Source organism: Callorhinus ursinus, unplaced genomic scaffold (genome assembly GCF_003265705.2).
Source record: "Callorhinus ursinus isolate GAN/ISIS: 27379988/994484 unplaced genomic scaffold, GSC_fseal_2.0 scaffold83, whole genome shotgun sequence".
Taxonomy (NCBI): domain Eukaryota; kingdom Metazoa; phylum Chordata; class Mammalia; order Carnivora; family Otariidae; genus Callorhinus; species Callorhinus ursinus.
Window position 1 is genome coordinate 291,817 of NW_027397145.1, and position 19,171 is coordinate 310,987.

General features: G+C 48.4%; 3 protein-coding genes across 9 annotated transcripts in view; 1 reads left to right on the plus strand and 2 right to left on the minus strand.

The window, feature by feature from the left end:
• The window catches only part of LOC112808934 (uncharacterized), a 15,780-nt gene extending 2,100 nt beyond the window's left edge, over window positions 1-13,680 (plus strand). For 2 of the 7 annotated variants that reach the window (XM_073887863.1, XM_073887865.1), the window contains exons 2-14: window positions 2,410-2,495; window positions 3,468-3,545; window positions 3,822-3,904; window positions 4,404-4,490; window positions 4,566-4,682; window positions 8,803-8,936; window positions 10,035-10,243; window positions 10,316-10,399; window positions 11,524-11,578; window positions 11,651-11,721; window positions 12,150-12,314; window positions 13,114-13,272; window positions 13,351-13,680. In XM_073887863.1, the coding sequence (XP_073743964.1) occupies window positions 3,477-3,545; window positions 3,822-3,904; window positions 4,404-4,490; window positions 4,566-4,682; window positions 8,803-8,936; window positions 10,035-10,243; window positions 10,316-10,399; window positions 11,524-11,578; window positions 11,651-11,721; window positions 12,150-12,314; window positions 13,114-13,272; window positions 13,351-13,512 (1,395 nt within the window). In that variant the 5' untranslated portion in view covers window positions 2,410-2,495; window positions 3,468-3,476 and the 3' untranslated portion in view covers window positions 13,513-13,680. Of the gene's footprint in view, window positions 1-2,219; window positions 2,320-2,409; window positions 2,496-2,575; window positions 2,624-2,781; window positions 2,902-3,467; window positions 3,546-3,821; window positions 3,905-4,403; window positions 4,491-4,565; window positions 4,683-8,802; window positions 8,937-10,034; window positions 10,244-10,315; window positions 10,400-11,523; window positions 11,579-11,650; window positions 11,722-12,149; window positions 12,315-13,113; window positions 13,273-13,350 lie in introns of those variants that run through there. The other 5 variants (XM_073887858.1, XM_073887860.1, XM_073887859.1 and 2 more) reach the window with 5 other exon arrangements.
• An 801-nt stretch (window positions 13,681-14,481) lies between these two features.
• SLC35A4 (solute carrier family 35 member A4) lies at window positions 14,482-16,417 on the minus strand. Its single transcript, XM_025852124.2, has one exon. The coding sequence runs from the start codon at window positions 16,413-16,415 to the stop codon at window positions 15,441-15,443; it is 975 nt and encodes a 324-aa protein (XP_025707909.1). The 5' UTR covers window positions 16,416-16,417; the 3' UTR covers window positions 14,482-15,440.
• A 425-nt stretch (window positions 16,418-16,842) lies between these two features.
• On the minus strand, window positions 16,843-19,161 carry LOC112808883 (SLC35A4 upstream open reading frame protein). Its single transcript, XM_025852126.2, has 3 exons — window positions 18,964-19,161; window positions 17,658-17,756; window positions 16,843-17,040 (listed from the first exon to the last, which is right to left on the minus strand). Exons 1-3 carry the CDS (start codon window positions 18,976-18,978, stop codon window positions 16,843-16,845), a joined length of 312 nt encoding a protein of 103 aa, XP_025707911.1. The 5' UTR covers window positions 18,979-19,161.
• Between the last annotated feature and the right edge of the window lie 10 nt (window positions 19,162-19,171).

Consider the following 19,171-nt stretch of genomic DNA (forward strand, 5'->3'; position numbering starts at 1 on the left):
GTGGGGGGGGAAAGAAAATCATTCAGTCATAGAAAGGAAAGAAGTCCTAAAAAAAAATAATAATAATAATAAAAGAGAAAGGAAAGAAGTCCTGATGCATGCTATAGCATGGATGAGCCTTGAAAACATTATGTCAAGTGAAAGAAGCCAGTCACAAAAAGAACACAGACTGTGATTCCTCTTATATGAAAAGTCCAGAATAGCCAAATCTATGGAGACAGAAAATAGATTAATGGTTGTTTAGTGATTGTAGTAGGGTGGGGTTAGGGAGGTGATAATAAAGGAAACCAAGTTTCTTTATAAAGTAATGGAAATGCTCTAAAATGGTGATAGTAAAAGCCATTGAAATATACACTGTAAATGGGTAAAATATATGGTATATGAATTATATCTTGATAAGCTATTATTTAAATTTTTTTAAATTTAAATTCAACTTAGGGGGCGCCCGGGTGGCTCAGTTGGTTAAGCGACTGCCTTCGGCTCAGGTCATGATCCTGGAGTCCCGGGATCGAGTCCCACATCGGGCTCCCTGCTCGGCGGGGAGTCTGCTTCTCCCTCTGACCCTCTTCCCTCTCGTGCTCTCTATCTCTCATTCTCTCTCTCTCAAATAAATAAATAAAATCTTTAAAAAAATTTAAATTCAATTTAGTTAACATATAGTATATTATTAGTTTCAGGGGTAGAATTTAGTGATTTATCAGTTGCATATAACACGCAGTGCTCATTACACCAAATGCCCTCCTTAATGCCCATCACCCAGTTACCCTGGCTCCCCACCCACCTCCCCTTCAGCAATCCTCAGTTTGTTTCCTATAGTTAAGAGTCTCTCATGGTTTGCTTCCCTCTCTGTTTTTATCTTATTTTTCCCTCCCTTCCCCTATGTTCATCTGTTTTGTTTCTTAAACTCCACATGAGAGAAATCATTTGATATTTGTCTTAATCTGACTGGCTTGTTCCACTTAGCTTAATATCCTCTAGTTCTATCCATGTCATTGCAAATGACAAGATTTCATTCTTTTTGAGAGCTGTGTAACATTCCATTGTGTGTGTGTGTGTGTGTGTGTGTGTGTGTGTGTGTGTGTGTATCTCACATCTTCTTTATCCATTCATATGTCAGTAGACATCTGGGCTCTTTCCATAGTTTGGCTATTGTGGACATTGCTCCTATAAACATTGGGGAGGACGTGTCCCCTTGAATCCCTATGTTTGTATCCTTTGGATAAATTGCTGGATCATAGGGTAGCTCTATTTTTAACTTTTCGAAGAATCTCCATCCTGTTTTCCAGAGTGGCTGCACCAGTTTGCAGTCCCACCAACAGTGTAAGGGCATTCCCCTTTCTCTGCATCCTCACCAAATTAAGCCATCATTTTTTTTTTAAAAAGGGGTAGTTATCTTCTATAAATATAAGCTGAAATAGCTATAGATGACACATAAGATGTCTGGGATTTTCTATGGAACGGGGAGGAGAACAGAAGAGAAAAGACTGACCATAGGTTGATAATTGCTGAAGTTGGTTGCTTGGAGGATCATCATACTGTTCTCTCTACAGTTTGTATGTGTTTGACATTTTTCAAAAGAGGAAAAAAGAAGAATCCGATGCAATGTTCTGACTCGGAAAAGAGGGGACTGTTGGGGCACCTGAGTGTCTGACTTTGGCTCAGGTCATGATCTTGGGGGTCCAGCTGGGCTCCCTGCTCAGCGGGGAGTCTGCTTGTCCCTCTCCCTCTGCCCCTTCCTCACTTGTGCGTCTGTGCGCGTGCTCTCTCTTAAATAAATAAATAAAATATTTTAAGAAAAAGAAAGAGGTTAACCCTGTCAGGACCCTCACTCCTGACAGGAAGGAAGAAAGGAAGGAAGGAAGGAAGGAAGGAAGGAAGGAAGAAAGGCAGGAAGGCAGGAAGGAAGGAAGAAAAAAAGAAAGAAAAGAGGGGACTGCCACCTCCTTTGATAAGTTGTTATTTAGAGGCCCTCCCCAGAGCCCTCAGATCAGGGAGATGAATTATTGAGAGGAATCTGAGAGGCATGAAAGCCATGGAGTGTGGAGAGGCAGCAAGCACAGGGGCTGGTTTGGGCCAGGACAGCTCAGTGACCCCAGCCCTCACGGGCAACCCCCAGACCAGGCTGACTATAGTGGTGGAAGTAGAGCGAGGGAGAGGATCAGGTAAGAAGTCCTTACACATTCATTCTTAGAGGGAGTGCAGCCTGGGGGAGCCCCTTGGGAGAGGGGAAGGAGGTCATCTTACGGCTTTAGCTGCTGCAGATGCTGTTTGAGGAAGCTCTGCTTCTCAGGGGCTCTGATCCTGTGCATAGTACCCTAGGTTAGGAAACTGAGGCCAAAGTTGAGAGCAGGACCTAGGAGTCCTGGCAGTTTTCCCCATGAGAGTTGATATACAGCCCATCTTTCTTAGGCCCTGAGGAGACCTGTTGCCCCACACTCCTTCTGGAGGGGCCCAAGAGCATCTGCCTGCTTCAGCCGGGCACTCTAGACGCTCAGGTAAAAATGGGATGGGGTGTGGGTGAGGGCTGGGGAAGATGGGAATGACAATGCTGAGCCTAGCCCCCCCCCCCCCACAGGAACAATGCATCACCTTTGACAGAGTGCTGGGCTCTGATGCTGCTCAGGTAGGGGGGTTGTAGGGAGATGGGAGGAGCGTGGGAGTCCTTAGGCTCCTGGATCCTAGAGTGCTCAGTGCTCAGTGCTGAGTGCTTCCCAAGCCCTTTGCTCAGACAGACTGGGTCAGGGCACCTGAGATCAGGAGATGTCTGTGCGTCCCCTGCAGGAGGCTGAGCAGGAGCTGCTAGCACAAGTCCAGTCCACACTAGGCTTGGTGGCCCGAGGGTACAGTGTAGCCCTACTGCTTCGGGGTCGGGAAGCAGAGACACCCCGGCTCGTACCTCAGGTGAGTCCCAGAGGAGCCACCCGGCATAGGTTTCACGAGGCTCCTGGATACCTTTGAGAAACTTGCCTTCCCCTTCCTAGCTGGATTAGGTTCCCCTCCTTGGGGTTCCTATAGTGCACTGCAGTCCATACAGAATGTTTTGCCAGGACCAATTTGGGCAGTGATTAAGAGGCTGGGGAAGGTTGGAGGCTGGGGTCCAAGGGGGTGAGGGTCAGGGAGGGGTGGTGTGCAAAGATCAAATATCCAGGGAGTCTAATCTTCACAGTTTTTCATAATACTGATAATAAACTTGACAGTTTTGTTTTTAGGCTTCATGAAAATGCCCCCCAAATCAAAATAGCAGCTTCAGAAACTTGTCATAGGCCCCTGCCATAGGAAACAGCAGGTCTCACTGAAAATGTCTACTCATTTGACTGGCTCTCTGTGAACCATGAGGGCCGGGGCTATTTCTGTCCTGGACACTGTGCCCATAGCACAGAACTGGGTGAAGAACTGCACCCTCAGGAAATGTTGAAGTACAGATTCATCCTTTCTGCATCCCTATGGAACCCCTTTCTCCACTTTAGCTGTTGCAGATGCTGTTTGAGGAAGCTCTGCCCCACGGGGACCCTGATCCTGTGCTTATTACCCTTAGCCTGGTGCAGGTGAGACCCTGCAGGGAGGGGAGACCTGGGAGCCAAGGCCCTGGCAGTGCTGCAGAAAATGCCTGAGGCTAATGAGCAGCCAGAAAAGCTTGAGCCTGGCCTCATTCAGCTTCTCATCAGCGTAGGCTTGCCTCTCTGAGGCCTCCTTTTTCCTGCCTCAAATGGCTGAATTTTGGTGCCCTTGGTTGGCCCACAGGGCCCCAGTGGGAGGACCGTGTGAGCTGAAGTCCAGGAAAGACTCTGTTTGTAACCGGTGTTGTGCTTGCGTGATTCCAGCTCAGCCCCAGCGGGAGGACTCGGGACATGCTCTCTCCAGGGACAGAGAACCTGTCAGTGCTAGATGTGTCCCCCCTAGGCTTGTGAGTGTCCAGGGCCCAATGGGATCTGAGGGTGCTTGTCTTAAAGCAGGGTTGACACCCCAAACCCAGCCCTTGGAGGTTTCTCCCCACTGCCATGCACTTGGGGTCATGCTTATCACGCCCTCTCATCCTCTTCCCTGCATCCCATAACCCCAGCCCTCTCACTCTTCTTACCCTACCCGTCTATGCCTCTTCAACTCACTCATTATCATCCTGGGAGATGTGAGCGTCTCACTGAGCAGAACTTCAGGTTTTCCATCTGTAAAATGGGAGAAATCCCAACTAGCCTATTTCCCTCACTGGGCAGATGACAGGAGGGAAAAAGAGATCATGAAGATGAGAGGCTTTTAGGGGATGTACTGTGAGCTTGGAACCTTGGGGACGATTCTAACAGGCTCTTGGGATCGCAAATGGACTCCCCACGAAGAGGTTCTGGGGGGCTGGGCAGAACCCTGGTGCTCAACCCTTAAGAGTTGAGCTTAGGCTCCCCTTCCTCCAGGGTGGTAGAAAATGCCAGTGAAGTGGAGGTGTCTGACTCAAGATCTGCCTTGGAGCTGTACTTACAGGCTGCAGGGGATGAAGGCAGGTGAGGATGGGAGGGCACCTGTCACCTCCCACCATCCCTTAGGTGTTTGGCCTGATCTTACCCTCTCCTCCACAGGGCCTGCTCTCTGCTCACTGTCACCATGTCCTGCCCAGGGCCTGATCCTTCTGAGGAGCCTGGGATCCAGGGCATGTGGCGAGGGGCCTTGAGGATCCTGCAGCTCCCCAGAGCCCTGTAAGTCTGATGGGGTCTTCTGATTGCTTTGGGGAGTGGCGGTTGGGGGTGGGGATCTGAAATATGGATGCAGAGACCCAGGCCAGCCCCAGAGTCTCCTTTCCTCACCTCTGACACGGTAAAGGACTCTTTCCTTTAGCATTTTTTGTAAGGCAGGTCTATTCACAATGAATTCCATCAGCTTTTACTAATCTGGGAATACCTTAATTTCTCCCACATTCTTGAAGGATAATTTTCCCAGCTAGAGAATTCTTAGTTGACAGGCTTTTTCTTTTCTTTCTTTTTTTTAATTAACATATAGTGTATTATTTGTTTCAGGGGTACAGGTCAGTTTTACACAATTCACAGTGCTCACCATAGCACATATCCTCCCCAACGTCCATCACCCAGCCACCCCATCCCTCCCACTCCCTCCACTCCAGCAACTCTCAGTTTATTTCCTGAGATTAAGAGCCTCTTATGGTTTGTCTCCCTCTCTGGTTTCATCTTGTGTCATTTTTCCCTCCCTTCCCCTATGATCCCCTGTCTTGTTTCTCAAATTCCTCATATCAGTGAGCTCATATGATAATTGTCTTTCTCTGATTGACTTATTTTGCTCAGCACAATACCCTCTAGTTCCATCCATGTCATTGCAAATGGCAAGATTTCATTTTTTGATGGCTGCATAATATCTCATTACACCACATCTTCTTTACCCATTCATCTGTTGATGGACATCTTGGCTCTTTCCATAGTTTGGCTATTGTGGACATTGCTGCTATAAACATTGGGGTGCAGGTGCCCCTTCGAATCACTACATTTGTATCTTTGGGGTAAATACCCAGTAGTGCAATTGCTGGGTCATGGGTAGCTCTAGTTTCAACTTTTTGAGGAACCTCCTTACTGTTTTCCGGAGTGGCTGCACCAGCTTGCACTCCCACCAACAGTGTAGGAGGGTTCCCCTTTCTCCACATCCTCACCAACATCTGTCATTTCCTGACTTGTTAATTTTAGCCATTCTGACTGGTGTGAGGTGGTATCTCATTGAGGTTTTGATTTGTATTTCCCTGATGCCAAGTGATGTTGAACACTTTTTCAGTGTCTGTTGACCATTTGGATGTCTTCTTTGCAGAAGTGTCTGTTCATGCCTTCTGCCCATTTCTTGATTGGATTATTTGTTTTTTGGGTGATGAGTTTGATAAGTTCTTTATAGATTTTGGATACTAGCCCTTTATCTGATATGTCATTTGCAAATATCTTCTCCCATTCTTGACAGGCTTTTTCTTATAGCACTTTAAGTATGTCATCTCACTGCCTTCTGGCCTCCATAATTTTTTTTTTAAAGATTTTATTTATTTACTTGAGCGAGAAGGAGAGAAAGAGTGAGCAAAAGAGAGAGAGCACAAGCAGGGGGAATGGCAGGCAGAGGGAGAGGGAGAAGCAGGCTCCCTGCTGAGCAAGGAGCCCAATGTGGGGCTCTATCCCAGGACCTTGGATCATGACCTGAGCCGAAAGCAGATGCTTAACCGACTGAGCCACCCAGGCACTCCTGGCCTCCATAATTTCTGATGAGAAACTCGTCTTATGAAGTATCACTTGTACATAACAAGTTGCTTCTCCTATGCTATTTTCAAGATTCTCTCTTTAGCTTTTGACAGTTTGATTTTTTTTAAAGATTTTATTTATTTATTTGAGAGAGAGAATGAGATAGAGAGAGAGCATGAGAGGGGGGAGGGTCCAAGGGAGAAGCAGACACCCTGCTGAGCAGGGAGCCCGATGCGGGACTCGATCCCGGGACTCCAGGATCATGACCTGAGCCGAAGGCAGTCGCTTAACCAACTGAGCCACCCAGGCGCCCTTGACAGTTTGATTATAATGTGTCTTGGCATGGATCTCTTTGAGCTTATCCATCTTGGAATTTGTTGAGCTTCTTGGATGTATAGATTAATGTCTTTCATATAATTTGGGGGAATTTTTGAGTATTATTTCTTCAAATAATCTCTCTGCCCCCTTTTCTCTCTCTTTCCCTCTGAGATTCCCATTCTGCATATGTTTATACATCTGATGCATCCACTGGTCCCTTAGGCTTATTTTCCTTCATTCTTTTTTCTTTCTGCTCTTCGGACTGCATAATTCTATTTGACTTATTTTCAACTTTGCTGAGGTTCTTCCTTGTGCCTGCTCAAATCTGCCCTCTAGGGAATTTATGAATTCAGTTACTGTACTTTTCAGCTCTGGAATTTCTACTTGGTTCCTATTTTATTTTATTTTATTTTAAAGTAAGCTTTACACCCTCCGTGGGGCTCGAACCCATGACCCTGAGATCAAGAGTCTCATGCTACACCAACTGAGCCAGCCAGGTGCCCCTCTACTTGGTTCCTTTTTATAATTTCTATGCTTCTATAGATATTTTCTATTCATTGAGGCATCATTTTCTTGATTTCTTTTAGTTTTCTGAGCATATTTAAGATAGTTGAATTAAAGTCTTTGTGTAGTGAATCCAATGTCCGTACTTGCTCAGGGAAGTTTCTGTTAAAATTTTTTTCCCCTTGTGGGCCATACGTTCTTGTTTATTTGCATGCCTGATACCTTTTTGGTTGGAAACTGACCAATTTGAGAATTTTTATTTTTATAAAGATTATATTATTTTTTTGTGCTGGTCTCTTAAATCTCCATTTCTTTTCCTTAATGCTCTGACATTTTTGGTATGATAATGTGATAACTCTGAAAACCAAATTCTCCATCCTCTCTAGGATTGGCATTGTTGCTTGTTGTGGGCTGCAGCTATCTGCTTGCTTAATTACTGTTTCAAAAAATTTTTGCAGACTGTTTTCTTTGTGGTCACTGGAGTCTCCATTATCTCGGTGGTTAGCTAGTGACCTGACATTGAATTCCTTAAACTGCTGGGGCCAACCCCCCCCCTTTTTTTTCTAAAGGAAGAAAAAGAGAAAGAAAAGAAAAAAGAAAAAAAATCTCCAACATTCCATAGATTGGCTCTGTATTGGGTCAGTCCTTCTGTGCTTAGCCAGTCCATTTACGGCTCTGCCTTAGCCTCACTTCCTGCTTGCACTGAGCTGAAAAATCATCCATAAATGAAAACTTATGATCTTCTCAGGTGTTTTCTCAGCATGCATCCTGCCCTGGGCATGTGTGTGGCTTTCTAGTTCCCTAGTGTGTGGGGGACTTTTCCTTATTCCCCCCAAATCTCACTTCCCAACTTTTCCTCCCAGTCTTTCCATGCATTTATTGTTTGCTCCAACTGTTATTTTTGCTCATTCTTTCATCTTGCAATGTTTTGAGGGACTGTTCTCTAGCATAGCTGTTCTGCCCTGAGAGAGTTCCAAGGTAAGTGAAACAAAGGGAAGCCCTTTTTGTTAGTCCTTTGGGGGAAACCCTAGATAGTCAAAACAACAAACACAATTCTTTGGGAACAAGATCTGCTCAGCTCCCTCCAGAGCCAAGTATCCCCACCAGAAATGTGGGCTCTTGTCTTCAAGACCACCTCTGTGCTGGGGAGGAGGTTGGGGCTGGGGTAAGTTAAAACACCACAAAGATCTCAACATATTTAAGTTGGCTTTCTCCCAGTGAAGCATTCACTTGGTTGCTGTAAGCCTTTGACTGTACTCCAGAATTCCAGGAAGGTTGATTCTGACCATTTTTGCCAGATGTTTCTGGCAATAGACAGACTCCCAGAGTTCCCTCCTCTGCCATTTTTGTGGATGTCACCTTGCTTTGCCATTTTAAACTGGGTGATTAGCGTTTTATTATTGAGGGTAAGAGTTCTTTAAATATTCTGGATACAAGTCCCTTATCAGATAGATGAATTAAATTTTGTACTATGAGAATACACTGTGTAATTTTATTTTATTTTTTTTTTTATTTTTTTTATTGTTATGTTAATCACCATATATTACATCATTAGTTTTTGATGCAGTGTTCCATGATTCATTGTTTGTTCATAACACTGTGTAATTTTAAAAATAATAAAATAAAATAAAGATCTATGCAAGGTTGCAAATCTGCCTGGTGGTGCCCAAGAGTTACTGGAAATAGTCAACCTTCTCATCAGGGTGTGATTTGGGCCAGTTTCTTTCCCCATCCACCAGTGGACATCTCCTTTCTTCCTCCCTCCTTCTGGTAGGGATTGCCCCCTGCTGCAGGTGTTGGCTGGTAAGGTTATTGGTGAGCAGGTGGAGGGTTCTCTGCCCTGGATTGTCTCACGGCTCCTGGAAGGAAACAACTACAGCGGACTTCTTCTTCGCCTGGACCCTCAAGGTGGCCTGGGCGGGGAGGGTGTGGGGTTCTTGGGGGAAGCTCTGGGATATGACTTATGCCTGACGCACCCTCTTACCAAATCAGCTGCAGCCCCAACCGCAGTCCAGAGAGAGCCTAACCCTCTGGGAGGGCCAGGATTCAGAAAGGTCCCAGGATGGTTAGGTTGCCAAAGTCTTCAGAGGCCGGGCCAATAGAAAAGCAACCCCTCACCCTTCAGAGACTTTCAACAGTTTACCACGTATTTTTATACTAATGCCTTTTATTCTTACCACAAGCCCATGAGACACATCTAAGTTAGATGAGGAAAGAGAGAGAAGCCTAATTTATAAATGAGGAAAGGGAGGATCAAAGGAGGGAAAGAACTTGCCTGTTTTCACACACTTATTAAAAATCCGGCCTCTGTGAAATGGTATGACGTCAGAGACGTGGGGGGGTTCAAGTGGAGGGTATAGATCAAACAAGAATGGTCAAGAGTTGATAATTATTGAAGCTGGGTGATAAATAGATGGGTTTCCTGTACTTTGTATATGTTTGAAATTTTCTATAAAATAATAATAATAATAATAATAATAATAATAATAATAATAAAAAGAGCCTGGCTCTCTGTCTCCAAAACTAATGAACACACATTAATTTGGCTAATATGCTCCCAGACCACGCACTGTACCAAGGCCTGTGGAGAGAGGAGGATAAAATAGGGCAGTTCATGCCCTCAAGGATAAAGCAGTGAAGGATAAAAGTGTGTTTATCCACTGGCCAGTTTGGTATCATGATTAAGGGCCCAGGCCTTAATGTCAGACAGAACTGGACTTAAGTTTCAGCTCTGCTACTCACCAGGAAGTTGCTTGACTTCTCTGAGCTTCATTTTGCTTCATCTGGAAAATGTGGGGGTAAGACAAATTAGAGTTGCTGCCCCATTGGAGTGTTATGTGGATAAAAAAAGAGAATCCATGAAAAGCCTTGGCACAGTGCCATCAAGCACATGTAAACGCCTGGTAGGTATTAGCTATTTTTATAAATAATAAAAATTACAAGTATTACAGGCAGCGTGCTTTGGAATCCAGAAGGAGTGATTCACTCTGAATCTCCCCTCACTAGGTGGCTCCCTGAGCTTGCTCTGGGCTGCTCTGTTGGGGGCCGAGAGAAGGAGGATGCAGGTGAAACAGGTGAGGCCCACCCTGTGGGATGCTGTAGCGGAGGCCCAGGCCCGCCGGGCTGGCCTGAAGAGCCTGCGTTCAGGCCTCCTTGGAGACAGCCTGACAGACAGTGGGCTCAGCCAGTTGGGCAGGGCATTGCGAGAATTGCAGGTAAGCAAGGTGAGGCCTGGAGGTGCCTGAGAGAGCAACAGCTGGAGCCTACCCTGAACCCTCTCTCCATAGGTGGTAAAAGCCTGGAGCCGGCACCCAGGACACCGGATGCTCGAAAGGGTAAAAGCTGAGGCCGTGGGGCTTCCAGAACTACAGGTAGGTCTTCCTGTTCAACCTCTTAGGAGCCCCATTGATGTCTGCCTTCTTCTCCTGTTTAGAGAGCACTATGAGGAGGCCCTTCCTTCATTCACTAATTTATTGATTCCCAGACATTTATTGACTTCTCACTATGTGTTAGGCACAGTGCTATGTAGACCCTGGGAAATCCCTGTCCTCATGGAGTTTATAGTTTCTGGAAAGAAACCATTATAACCCCATGATCAGTGCTCTGAAGGCCTTATCAGCACAGGGTTCTATGGGGCGTCTAAGTTAGTCTTGGCAAGAGAAGGAGGGAACATTTCATGGAAGTTGATTCCTGAAGGAGGTGGCCAGGAAAAATGAGTGAAGAACATTCCAGGTACGGAAGATAACAGGCAAAGTCTCAGAAATAAGTAAGAGCTTGATCTCTTTGGGAGACTGCAAGCTGCTCATTTTGCTGGAGCATAGCTTGAGGAAGAGTCAAGAGAGAAGGATTAAAGAGTGAAGTAGGGGCCAGGTCATAAAGGGCTTTGTAAATTCATTAGAGATGTTTGGACTTCATCTTGAAGGGGAAACCATAGAATTTTTTTAAGCAGAGAAGACAACATTGCTTACATTTTTCAGGTGAGCAAACTGAGGCTCAGAGAAGGGATCTAAGTATCTCAGGGTCACTGATATAATCAAAGGTAGCAGAGGGGCAAACATACCCTAGTCTTTAGACTCAATATGGTATTTTTGCATCCGTTTAGAATGCATGGCCTCTCCTGTGCAGAAGAGGGCACTGTCTTCCAGGATTTGCCGCAGTGTGGCTGGAGTGCTGCTCCTGTCCGCCTCTGGGTCCTTCCCTTTTTGTAATTACTTGTTTTTACAGCCCTGAGTTCTGGGAATTAGGCACGTAAGCTCCCAGTTATTGAGCAGTGCCTGCCACTTGTGCTTTGGGTGCCTTGTCTTATTTCATGCTCTCTACAAATTTCATCAGCTCTATTTTACATGGATTCAAAAGACTAGTCACCTGCCTGAGGTCACACAGTTGAGGAGAGAAAGGGCTGGGACCCCGATCTGTCTGATTTTAAAGCCCTGAGCTCAGCTCACACTATCCTGGGAGGAAGGGTATGGAATTCTCACTCCTACAATATTCTCAGCAGGTGACAGATTCAACAGCAAGCCACAGCCCAGGCTTCCAGGGAGAGCCCAAAGGTGGGTTTGGGGCTTGGGGTGGAGCTGGGTGTCTTCTCCACCCTTACTGGGCTTAACTGCGTTTTCTTCCAGTGGTAGGAAAAACAGCATCTCTAGGAACTGGGCTCCACCAAAATCATCCTCTTAGGGACTCTGAGGAACAGGTAATACCTCGTGCCCCAGAACAGCTGAAGATGTTGGGGGAGTGGAGTTGCAGAGCCCAGTTAATATGTCTACTGCTTCCCTGCCCCAGCATCAGGGAGAAATATGGAGCTTCTGGCAAAAAGAAGACCCAAAAGCCTATGTGATTCCTAAGGGAGGGGCACGGGAAGGCTATTTTGCTACTGGGTCACATTAGGGGCATAGGATCCTTCAGGCCTCCATGGCACCTATTGGCAGAGCCAATACCTCTCCTTTCTCCCTATGACCTCCAAGTGTCTGTCCAGGCTCCTGGCTCTTACAGGCCAGTTAGGTCCTGGATGCGCTCTAGGAGCAGCCCTGGTAGTGAGGTTTTGTTGAAAAGTTGGACCCTGAGTCCCAAGGCTGTGAACACACATGGGCTTCTGGCTGAGTCTAGACTAATGCCACCTAGCCCTGGCAGGTCCCAGATGTGGCCCTGCAGTTCTTCTTGGCCCAGGCACAGAGGAAGAGACTGCACGAACAGCACCAAATATGGATCCAAGAGGAACTGAAGCATTTGGAACAGGAGGAGGAGGTGGCAGGTGACCAGGTCAAAGGCCTGGGGGCTGGAGAGGAGGTAAGGAGGGTCAAGTAGGGAACCTGAGGCTTCTTCTAATTGGTCCAGGCACTGTGCTAGGGGCTGGGATCCAGCCTCAGTCACAACAGAGTGGGCCATACCCTCTCTCCTGGTCCTCACAGCTTTGTGGGGGACAGATGAAGCCATTTTCAGTGCTAAAGTGCTGTGATGAAGGGAGCTAAGGGCTTGCGGGAACAGAGAGGTGTGCCAGACCCAGGCTGGAGTGGATCACAGACAATGACATTAGCTGAGACAAAAAAACAAATCAGCCAAAGGAATTCACAGGGCTGAGCTCTGCTTGGGCAGTCTGTACTTATCACATAGAGGCAGAGTACATATAACTTGTTTGAACAAATTAAGAAACAAAACTTGTGTCTGTGGGGATGTTCTGAGGACAATACTATATGAGCAAAAGTCCAGAGGGAAGCAGTGGCAAAGTAGTCTGGGTATTGCAAATCGTCCATCTGGTGGGGCCTGGCAGGTGCAGGGTCAAAGGCGAGGCTAAAGAGACCAGTGTGTGCCATGCCTCTGATTTGGACTTTACCCTAAGAATGACAGTGAACCACTGAAAGGCATGTGTCATCTCAGTTCTGCCTCTCACTAGCCATGTGAATTTGGCAAGGTTAGGTCCCTTCTCTGATACACAGTTTCCAGATCTATCTACCAGATTTGGAAAACTAAAATGGCAACTACCTCATATGGTTTTCATTCGATAAAATGAAATAACACACATGAAGTGTTTAGAACAGAGCCTGGCACACAGGTGGCACTGAACAAAGACTATGCATTATCACTGAAGGCCTCCAAGAAGAGGCAGAGATGGCCCCGGGAGCAGACGGTGCTGAGACTCCAGCTGGAGGCCCTTCAGGCAGAGCAGAATACTGCAGAGCGGGACCTCGCAGCCCTCTATGACCTGCACGTGCGGGCTGCCCGAGCTCAGACACGCCATATGCTGCAGGTCAGTGAGGTCAGAAGGCAGGCCTTGAAACGGTTCTGAGGCTGACTGACTGACAGACATCTCTGAACCTGGGCACAGGTATTCCGAGCCTGGCGAAGGCTGTGGGAGGAGCAGGCCATGACCACGGAGCATCACCACCGAAGCCTGCTGGCTGGTGTCCTGCAAGACAACATCAACCTGGCCACGCAGAACCAGGAGCTCCAAGCCCAGAACCAGCAGCTTCGGCAGGGAGTAGAGTAGACTGAGGCCAGTCATTGCCGGATTACTGCCCTGGGGAGAAATCTGATCAGTAATCCTGCAAGGTCGGCTTCCTTTCTCTTCATTATTAAGGGGCCTAGAAGGGAGAGGGAGATGGGACTCAATAACCAGGCTAAACTTCGTTATCGATAAATTAACACTACTACTAAACCAGGTCTCACTGTGTCAGTCCCTGTTAAGCACCTAATATCCACAACTTCATTTTAGCCTTTCCCACTACCCTATATAGTGATAGGTGCCATTTGACCCCCATTTCAGAGGTAAGGCAACTAAAGCTTGGAGAGGTTAAGTAACTGCCTGAGGACAGTCAGCTAATAAGTGACAGAGCCAGAATTCAAATTCAAGCCTGGTTGGCCATAGTTCTACACTGCACATAGTAGTTCACAAGATGCAGTGTGCATTGGAATCATTTAGAGAGCTTATTAAAGAACAAGAAAAAAGAAAAAAAGATTCCCAAACCCTACCCTACTTCCTAAGATTCTCCAAGAGGTCTCACTTTTTTTTTCTTTTTAAAATTTTTTTTAAGTTTACTAGGTATTCTCCCATGGGAGCAGGGCCTCATGTTCCTCTGGCCATGAGGAGAGATGACAGGAAGGAATATCAATGAGGGAACCAGCGGAAATGAGAATCAAAACCCTACTGAACCCATGAGTTCTCTAGCCTAAAATCTAGTTTGTCCTGCCAGGCCCAGTACCTTCTATTCCCAAGAATCCCTCCAAATTCCCCAGCGCCCCAGTTTGTGCTTCAGAGAAATTTGGAGAGTTCTACGACAGAGAACAGTCTCCACTCCCTGGGTCCCTAAAGGAAATAATGCTCCTGGCAACAACTAGGAGAAAACAGTCTTTCCTCCTAGTCTGTAAGTTACTCCAACATTAAGACATTCAGGGCACTAGCGGAACAAAATTACGTTTGAGTGAAGATACACAACACGGAAGACACAGGACCACCATAGCCAATTGCAGGAACCACCTGCACCCCAGAACACTTTATTAAGACTTTATTGCTTACATAGAGACACTGATTGAGCTACACCAAATTTCCCTGTGCCTGGTTCCAGGTCACTCTGGGTAGAGCTTCCCTAAACTGTAAAGAGCTGGGACACTGCTAGGCAGGGGCAGGACCCAGAGTGAGAAGAATGGTACCTCCTAGGAGCTGTAGAGGGGGCAGTGGGCTTGGAGAGGGGCCTTGGAGTGAGCAGAGAGGTCAGGAGTGTAGCCTTAAGCCAGGGCCCAGGGGCAACATTCCCTGAGATGAGTCAAGCTCCAGTCCTCTCTGGGGTTTCCAGAACAAAGGCTGGGTGGGTGTGGAGAGCAGCATGGTGGAGGGAGCATGGAGCACTGTCTCCAGGTGTTGCTGGAGCTGGGGGAGCTTAGAAGAGTGGCCTGGGCGATCGGTATAAAAGCTGTGGCAATCGGGCTTTCCTGCATTACAGTGAGGGGTGAATGTCTCTAATGGGGGGAGTCATGTACCAAAGCTGGGCTGGAGTAGCCCGCACCAGGCCTGGACGCAATGGGTCTGCTGGGGTGACCACAGGAGGCAAGGAAAACCAACTGGTGCCCATACCCCACTTGAAACAACTGCATTCATGCAGGGTGAGGCAGGGAGCCTCCTCCATTCGGGGTGAGGTCATTTCTAAGGCCTAGGTATTGATGCTTCCCCAATTCCTTAGAGTGTGGATGGACTTCTGGGAAGTTAAGTTTCTTTAATCAAACCCAGTCTTTAAGTCTCCTGGGGTAACCCTTCATTCACCCACCTCCAGAGACTAACCTGGCTGCTCTCACCAACCCCTCTTGTCACAAGGCACTTGTTACAGGGCTGGCTGCTGAGGAAGGGTCCGGAGGCCTGGGAGGTGGCTCTCATGATCGTACCCAATCTACAGGGTCAGGAGTCTGGGTGGAGGTGGTCAGGGGCTAGCAGCTGCCATAATACAGGCGCACAGCCAGACCAATGAGCAACGTGGCCAGGAAGAAGGCAGCAGTGAGCTGTAGCCGCAGCAGGGCTGCCGAGAGCACAGCATTGACCACCAGTGAGCAGGACACAACAAACAGGCGTGTGATGCTGCTGCCATGCTTCATGACGGCTGACATGAGCAGTCCATTTAGTGCCTGGCTCAGCACCACAAGCGCTGCCCATCCGGAGAAACCCTCCAGGAGGCCCGGGCCAGGGCCACCACCTGCATGTAGACCTAGATTCAGGAGCACACCAAAAGTGTAGAGGAAGAAGTTCTGAAGTGCTAGGGGCAGCCTCTGTCGCTTCATAAGCAGTTCTGTGTACACAGACGACAGGCCCGAGATGAGGCAGTACAAGATGAGAAGCAGCAGTCCCAGTGGAGTGATATGCAGGGGCATAGGGCCAGCAGCAGCTGCTGAAGGGGGTCCAGGAAGGGTGTTCCCAGGGTCCTGGAGGCCACCAGCTGCATAGCAGGCCCCCGCTGCCATCAGCAGCAGCAGTGCTAAGCCCTGGCGTGCAGAGAGGCGGTGCCGGAGACACAGGCAGTAGAACAGGGCCGTGCTTCCAATCTTGAGATTGCTCAGCACCTGGTAGGTGCTGGGGTCCATGTAACGTTGAAGATAGATCACCAGGTTGTTGTTAGCTCCGTACAGTAGGGCTGATAGTGCAAAGGGGGCAGCCTGGCGCCATGGTGGGGCCCCCTGGGGCCATGCTTGCCAGCCCACCAAGAGGGAGAAGGCGCACAGCAGTAGCTTGGTCAGCTCAGTCAGCAGCACGGCCGAGGAGGGCCGGAAGGGCACTCTGCCGTTCACATGGCACAGTGCCAGCAATGGGGCATGGGCGCCATACATGGCAGTGGACAGGAGTAGCATCAGGGTCCAGCGGGCCTGCCTGGGACGGCCCAGGCCTGGCGTACCCCCGTCCTCTACACTCATGCCCAAACCAGCCCCTGGGTAGTCTGTGTAGCTAGCAAGGAGGCAGTGGGAATTGTAACAAGTTTGGGGAAAATCAGTACGGAGCCAGCTTGCAGGAGGGAGGAGCCGTGGTACATCGCTAGAGAGAATACTGAGAATCAGAGTCAGCTGCAAACCCCACAGTCAGGGCTGGAAGAGGAAGGGGCTGGTGGCCCTAGAAGCCACAGTCTCAGGGCCAGTCCCATGGGGTTAAGGAGGGGCGTCCCATCTGCTGGCTGATAAGCCACTGTTTACCCTCTGCAGGAAGGAAAGCAAGGATGAAGACTGTGGGCAAGTTGCAGATAGCAAAAGGGTGATAGGTGGGGAAGCCAAATATGGTGTCTGTGGTTGAAAGGCCTCTACCTGCAGGCCCGAGGTGCTCATCCTTCCTTCCCCATGGGATCCAGAGCTAGTCAGGCCCTTTTCGCAATGACTGAAGATAGTCCCTCAATGTCTTCTCCACATTGGGCACGGCATATGCCTGAGCTGCGTAGATGCCAGTGCAGGTACCAACAGCAAAGCCCAATACTGCTGATGCCCTCAGTTTGGCCACCACATAGCCGGCTAAGAAGCCCTTGAGGAATGGGGAGGACATGAGCGAGCCATCCTGTGGAGCAAAATGAAGGAGAAAACTCAGCCAGGGTCTCCCTTCTCTATCCAGGGTCTACTCAAGCTCGCCCTAGAGCATCCCACCACCCCCTCCTCCTTACTCTAAAAAGCTGCAGTATTCTCTCCAAAGATTCTTTCAAGGTTCTAGAGGCAGAAAAAGAACCTAGAAGTCCTGATCACACAATCTCAGAACCCTGTGGTTAGAAGACTCCAACCACAGAACCCTACGACCACAAAGCTACAGAGATGTCCCTGAGGAATCTGACCCCTGCTGGCTTTTCCAGCATCACTTCCCATCACGCTCCCCATTACTATAGCCAAACTAAGTTATTGTCACTCCCCATGTTCATCATGCTACCTCCAACCATGAGAGCTTTGCATATGTTGTTCCATCTGCCTGAAATGTTCTCTTCTCTCCTCTTTACCTAGTTAACTTCTATTTAAGATGCCAGTTCAAGTGTCGTTTTCTTAGGGAAACTTTCCTTGGGGGTCCCCAGAGAACTGGCCCTCAATAACCATTTGCTGAATAAATCTCTATTACCCATTCAGAAGTGTACAGGGCAATGCAGCCCAAGGGTGGGTTGCAGGGGGAGTGGTAGGCAGGTGCAACTTTACCTGGCTCACACCACTGCTGACTTCGTCTTCCACACGCTGCTGCAGGCGTTCCAGCTGGTTCTTGAGAAATGCCAGGTCCTTAAGCTTGGGCAGAGAATCCTAGAACAAGAAAGAAGCCAGCTCCAGCAGGTTAACGCAGCCTTATTCTCTGTTCAGGTCTATCAGAGGCTGGGTGGGTGGGGGTGTGAGCATGAGAAATCTCTTATAAAAACTTCCTGCGATGATGGTGGTAATGAAAAAAAAAAAAAGACATTCAAAAGTGAATTCACAGGGGTGCCTGGGTGCTCAGTCGTTAAGCGTCTGCCTTCGGCTCAGGTCATGATCCCAGGGTCCTGGGATCGAGCCCCGCATCGGGCTCCCTGCTCAGCAGGAGGCCTGCTTCTCCCTCTCCCACTCCCCCTGCTTGTATTCTCTATCTAGCTATGTCTCTCTCTGTCAAATAAACAAATAAAATATTTTTAAAAAAAGTGAATTCACACGGGGGTCATGGAGGGGGTGACAGATGGGATCTGCATCTGTGACAATCCTTACAGAATTTTATATAGCAAGCAGTGTGTAGAGAGGCAAAAGACACAGCTAGGATACCTTCAGCTGGATTTATCAGGCTGACTGACTCGACTATAAGCTACATGAAAGTGGCAACCAGTCCGTCTTGCCTACTGGGTCCCCAAGCCTAACACAAAAACTGTTAAGTACTTAGTAAATGTGCAGATGGTGCTAAACTTAAGACCAGTCGGTGAATAATGGCCTGAGGCACTTCCCTGGACGCTCTGGGGTAAACCTGATTTCTGCCTGGGCTTCCCAAACTGAATGTGTGCCTGGATGCGCTAGCTGGGGTGGGGGTGAGGGGTGGCTGTCTGCAGGAGTGTGGGTAAATGAACTAAGTGGCTCTGATCACCTCAAAGTATAAAATTCAGTGTTGTGCGCAAGAGAGTTTGAATGAGAATGTCCGTGTCCGTGTGGCTTGGAAACATCGTGTTTCCAGGAGGGAAATTTCGGGGGGCTAGGGAATGCAAGAGTGAGGAGTATGTCAGGGTGAGTGTGTCTGAGTGTGTGCCAGTAAATAAGGAGCGTGAGGGTCCCGGGAGAGGACACCTGGGAGATGCCCGGCTCAGCTTGCCTCGTGTAGTGCTCCGCTACTCCACTCCCCAGTGTTGAGGCAGTCGACAAGAGTATAAACCCGACCAGAGTAAAAACCCCATAAAGGGCACTCCTACGCAAGAGAGGCTCCAAGTATCGCCTCTCCCAAGGACTAAAACGGTGTGAAGACCACCCCGCACTGCAGATAACCCTCACGTCCACTCACCTTGTCATCCGCCATCTTCCCCGCCGAACTTGTTGCGCAGGCGCAGCCCCGCCTCCCTCATGCCAAGTGCTACGGCCATCTTTACTGAGGGCGAAGGCACTTCCGGGGCATTTTTGGCAAGGGTGGAGGTGCTCTCCCGACGGCCGAGCCCGGGTAGTCTCCTTCTCTCAGGTACTCCCACGTGACGCCTCCGGCGCGACACAACTGC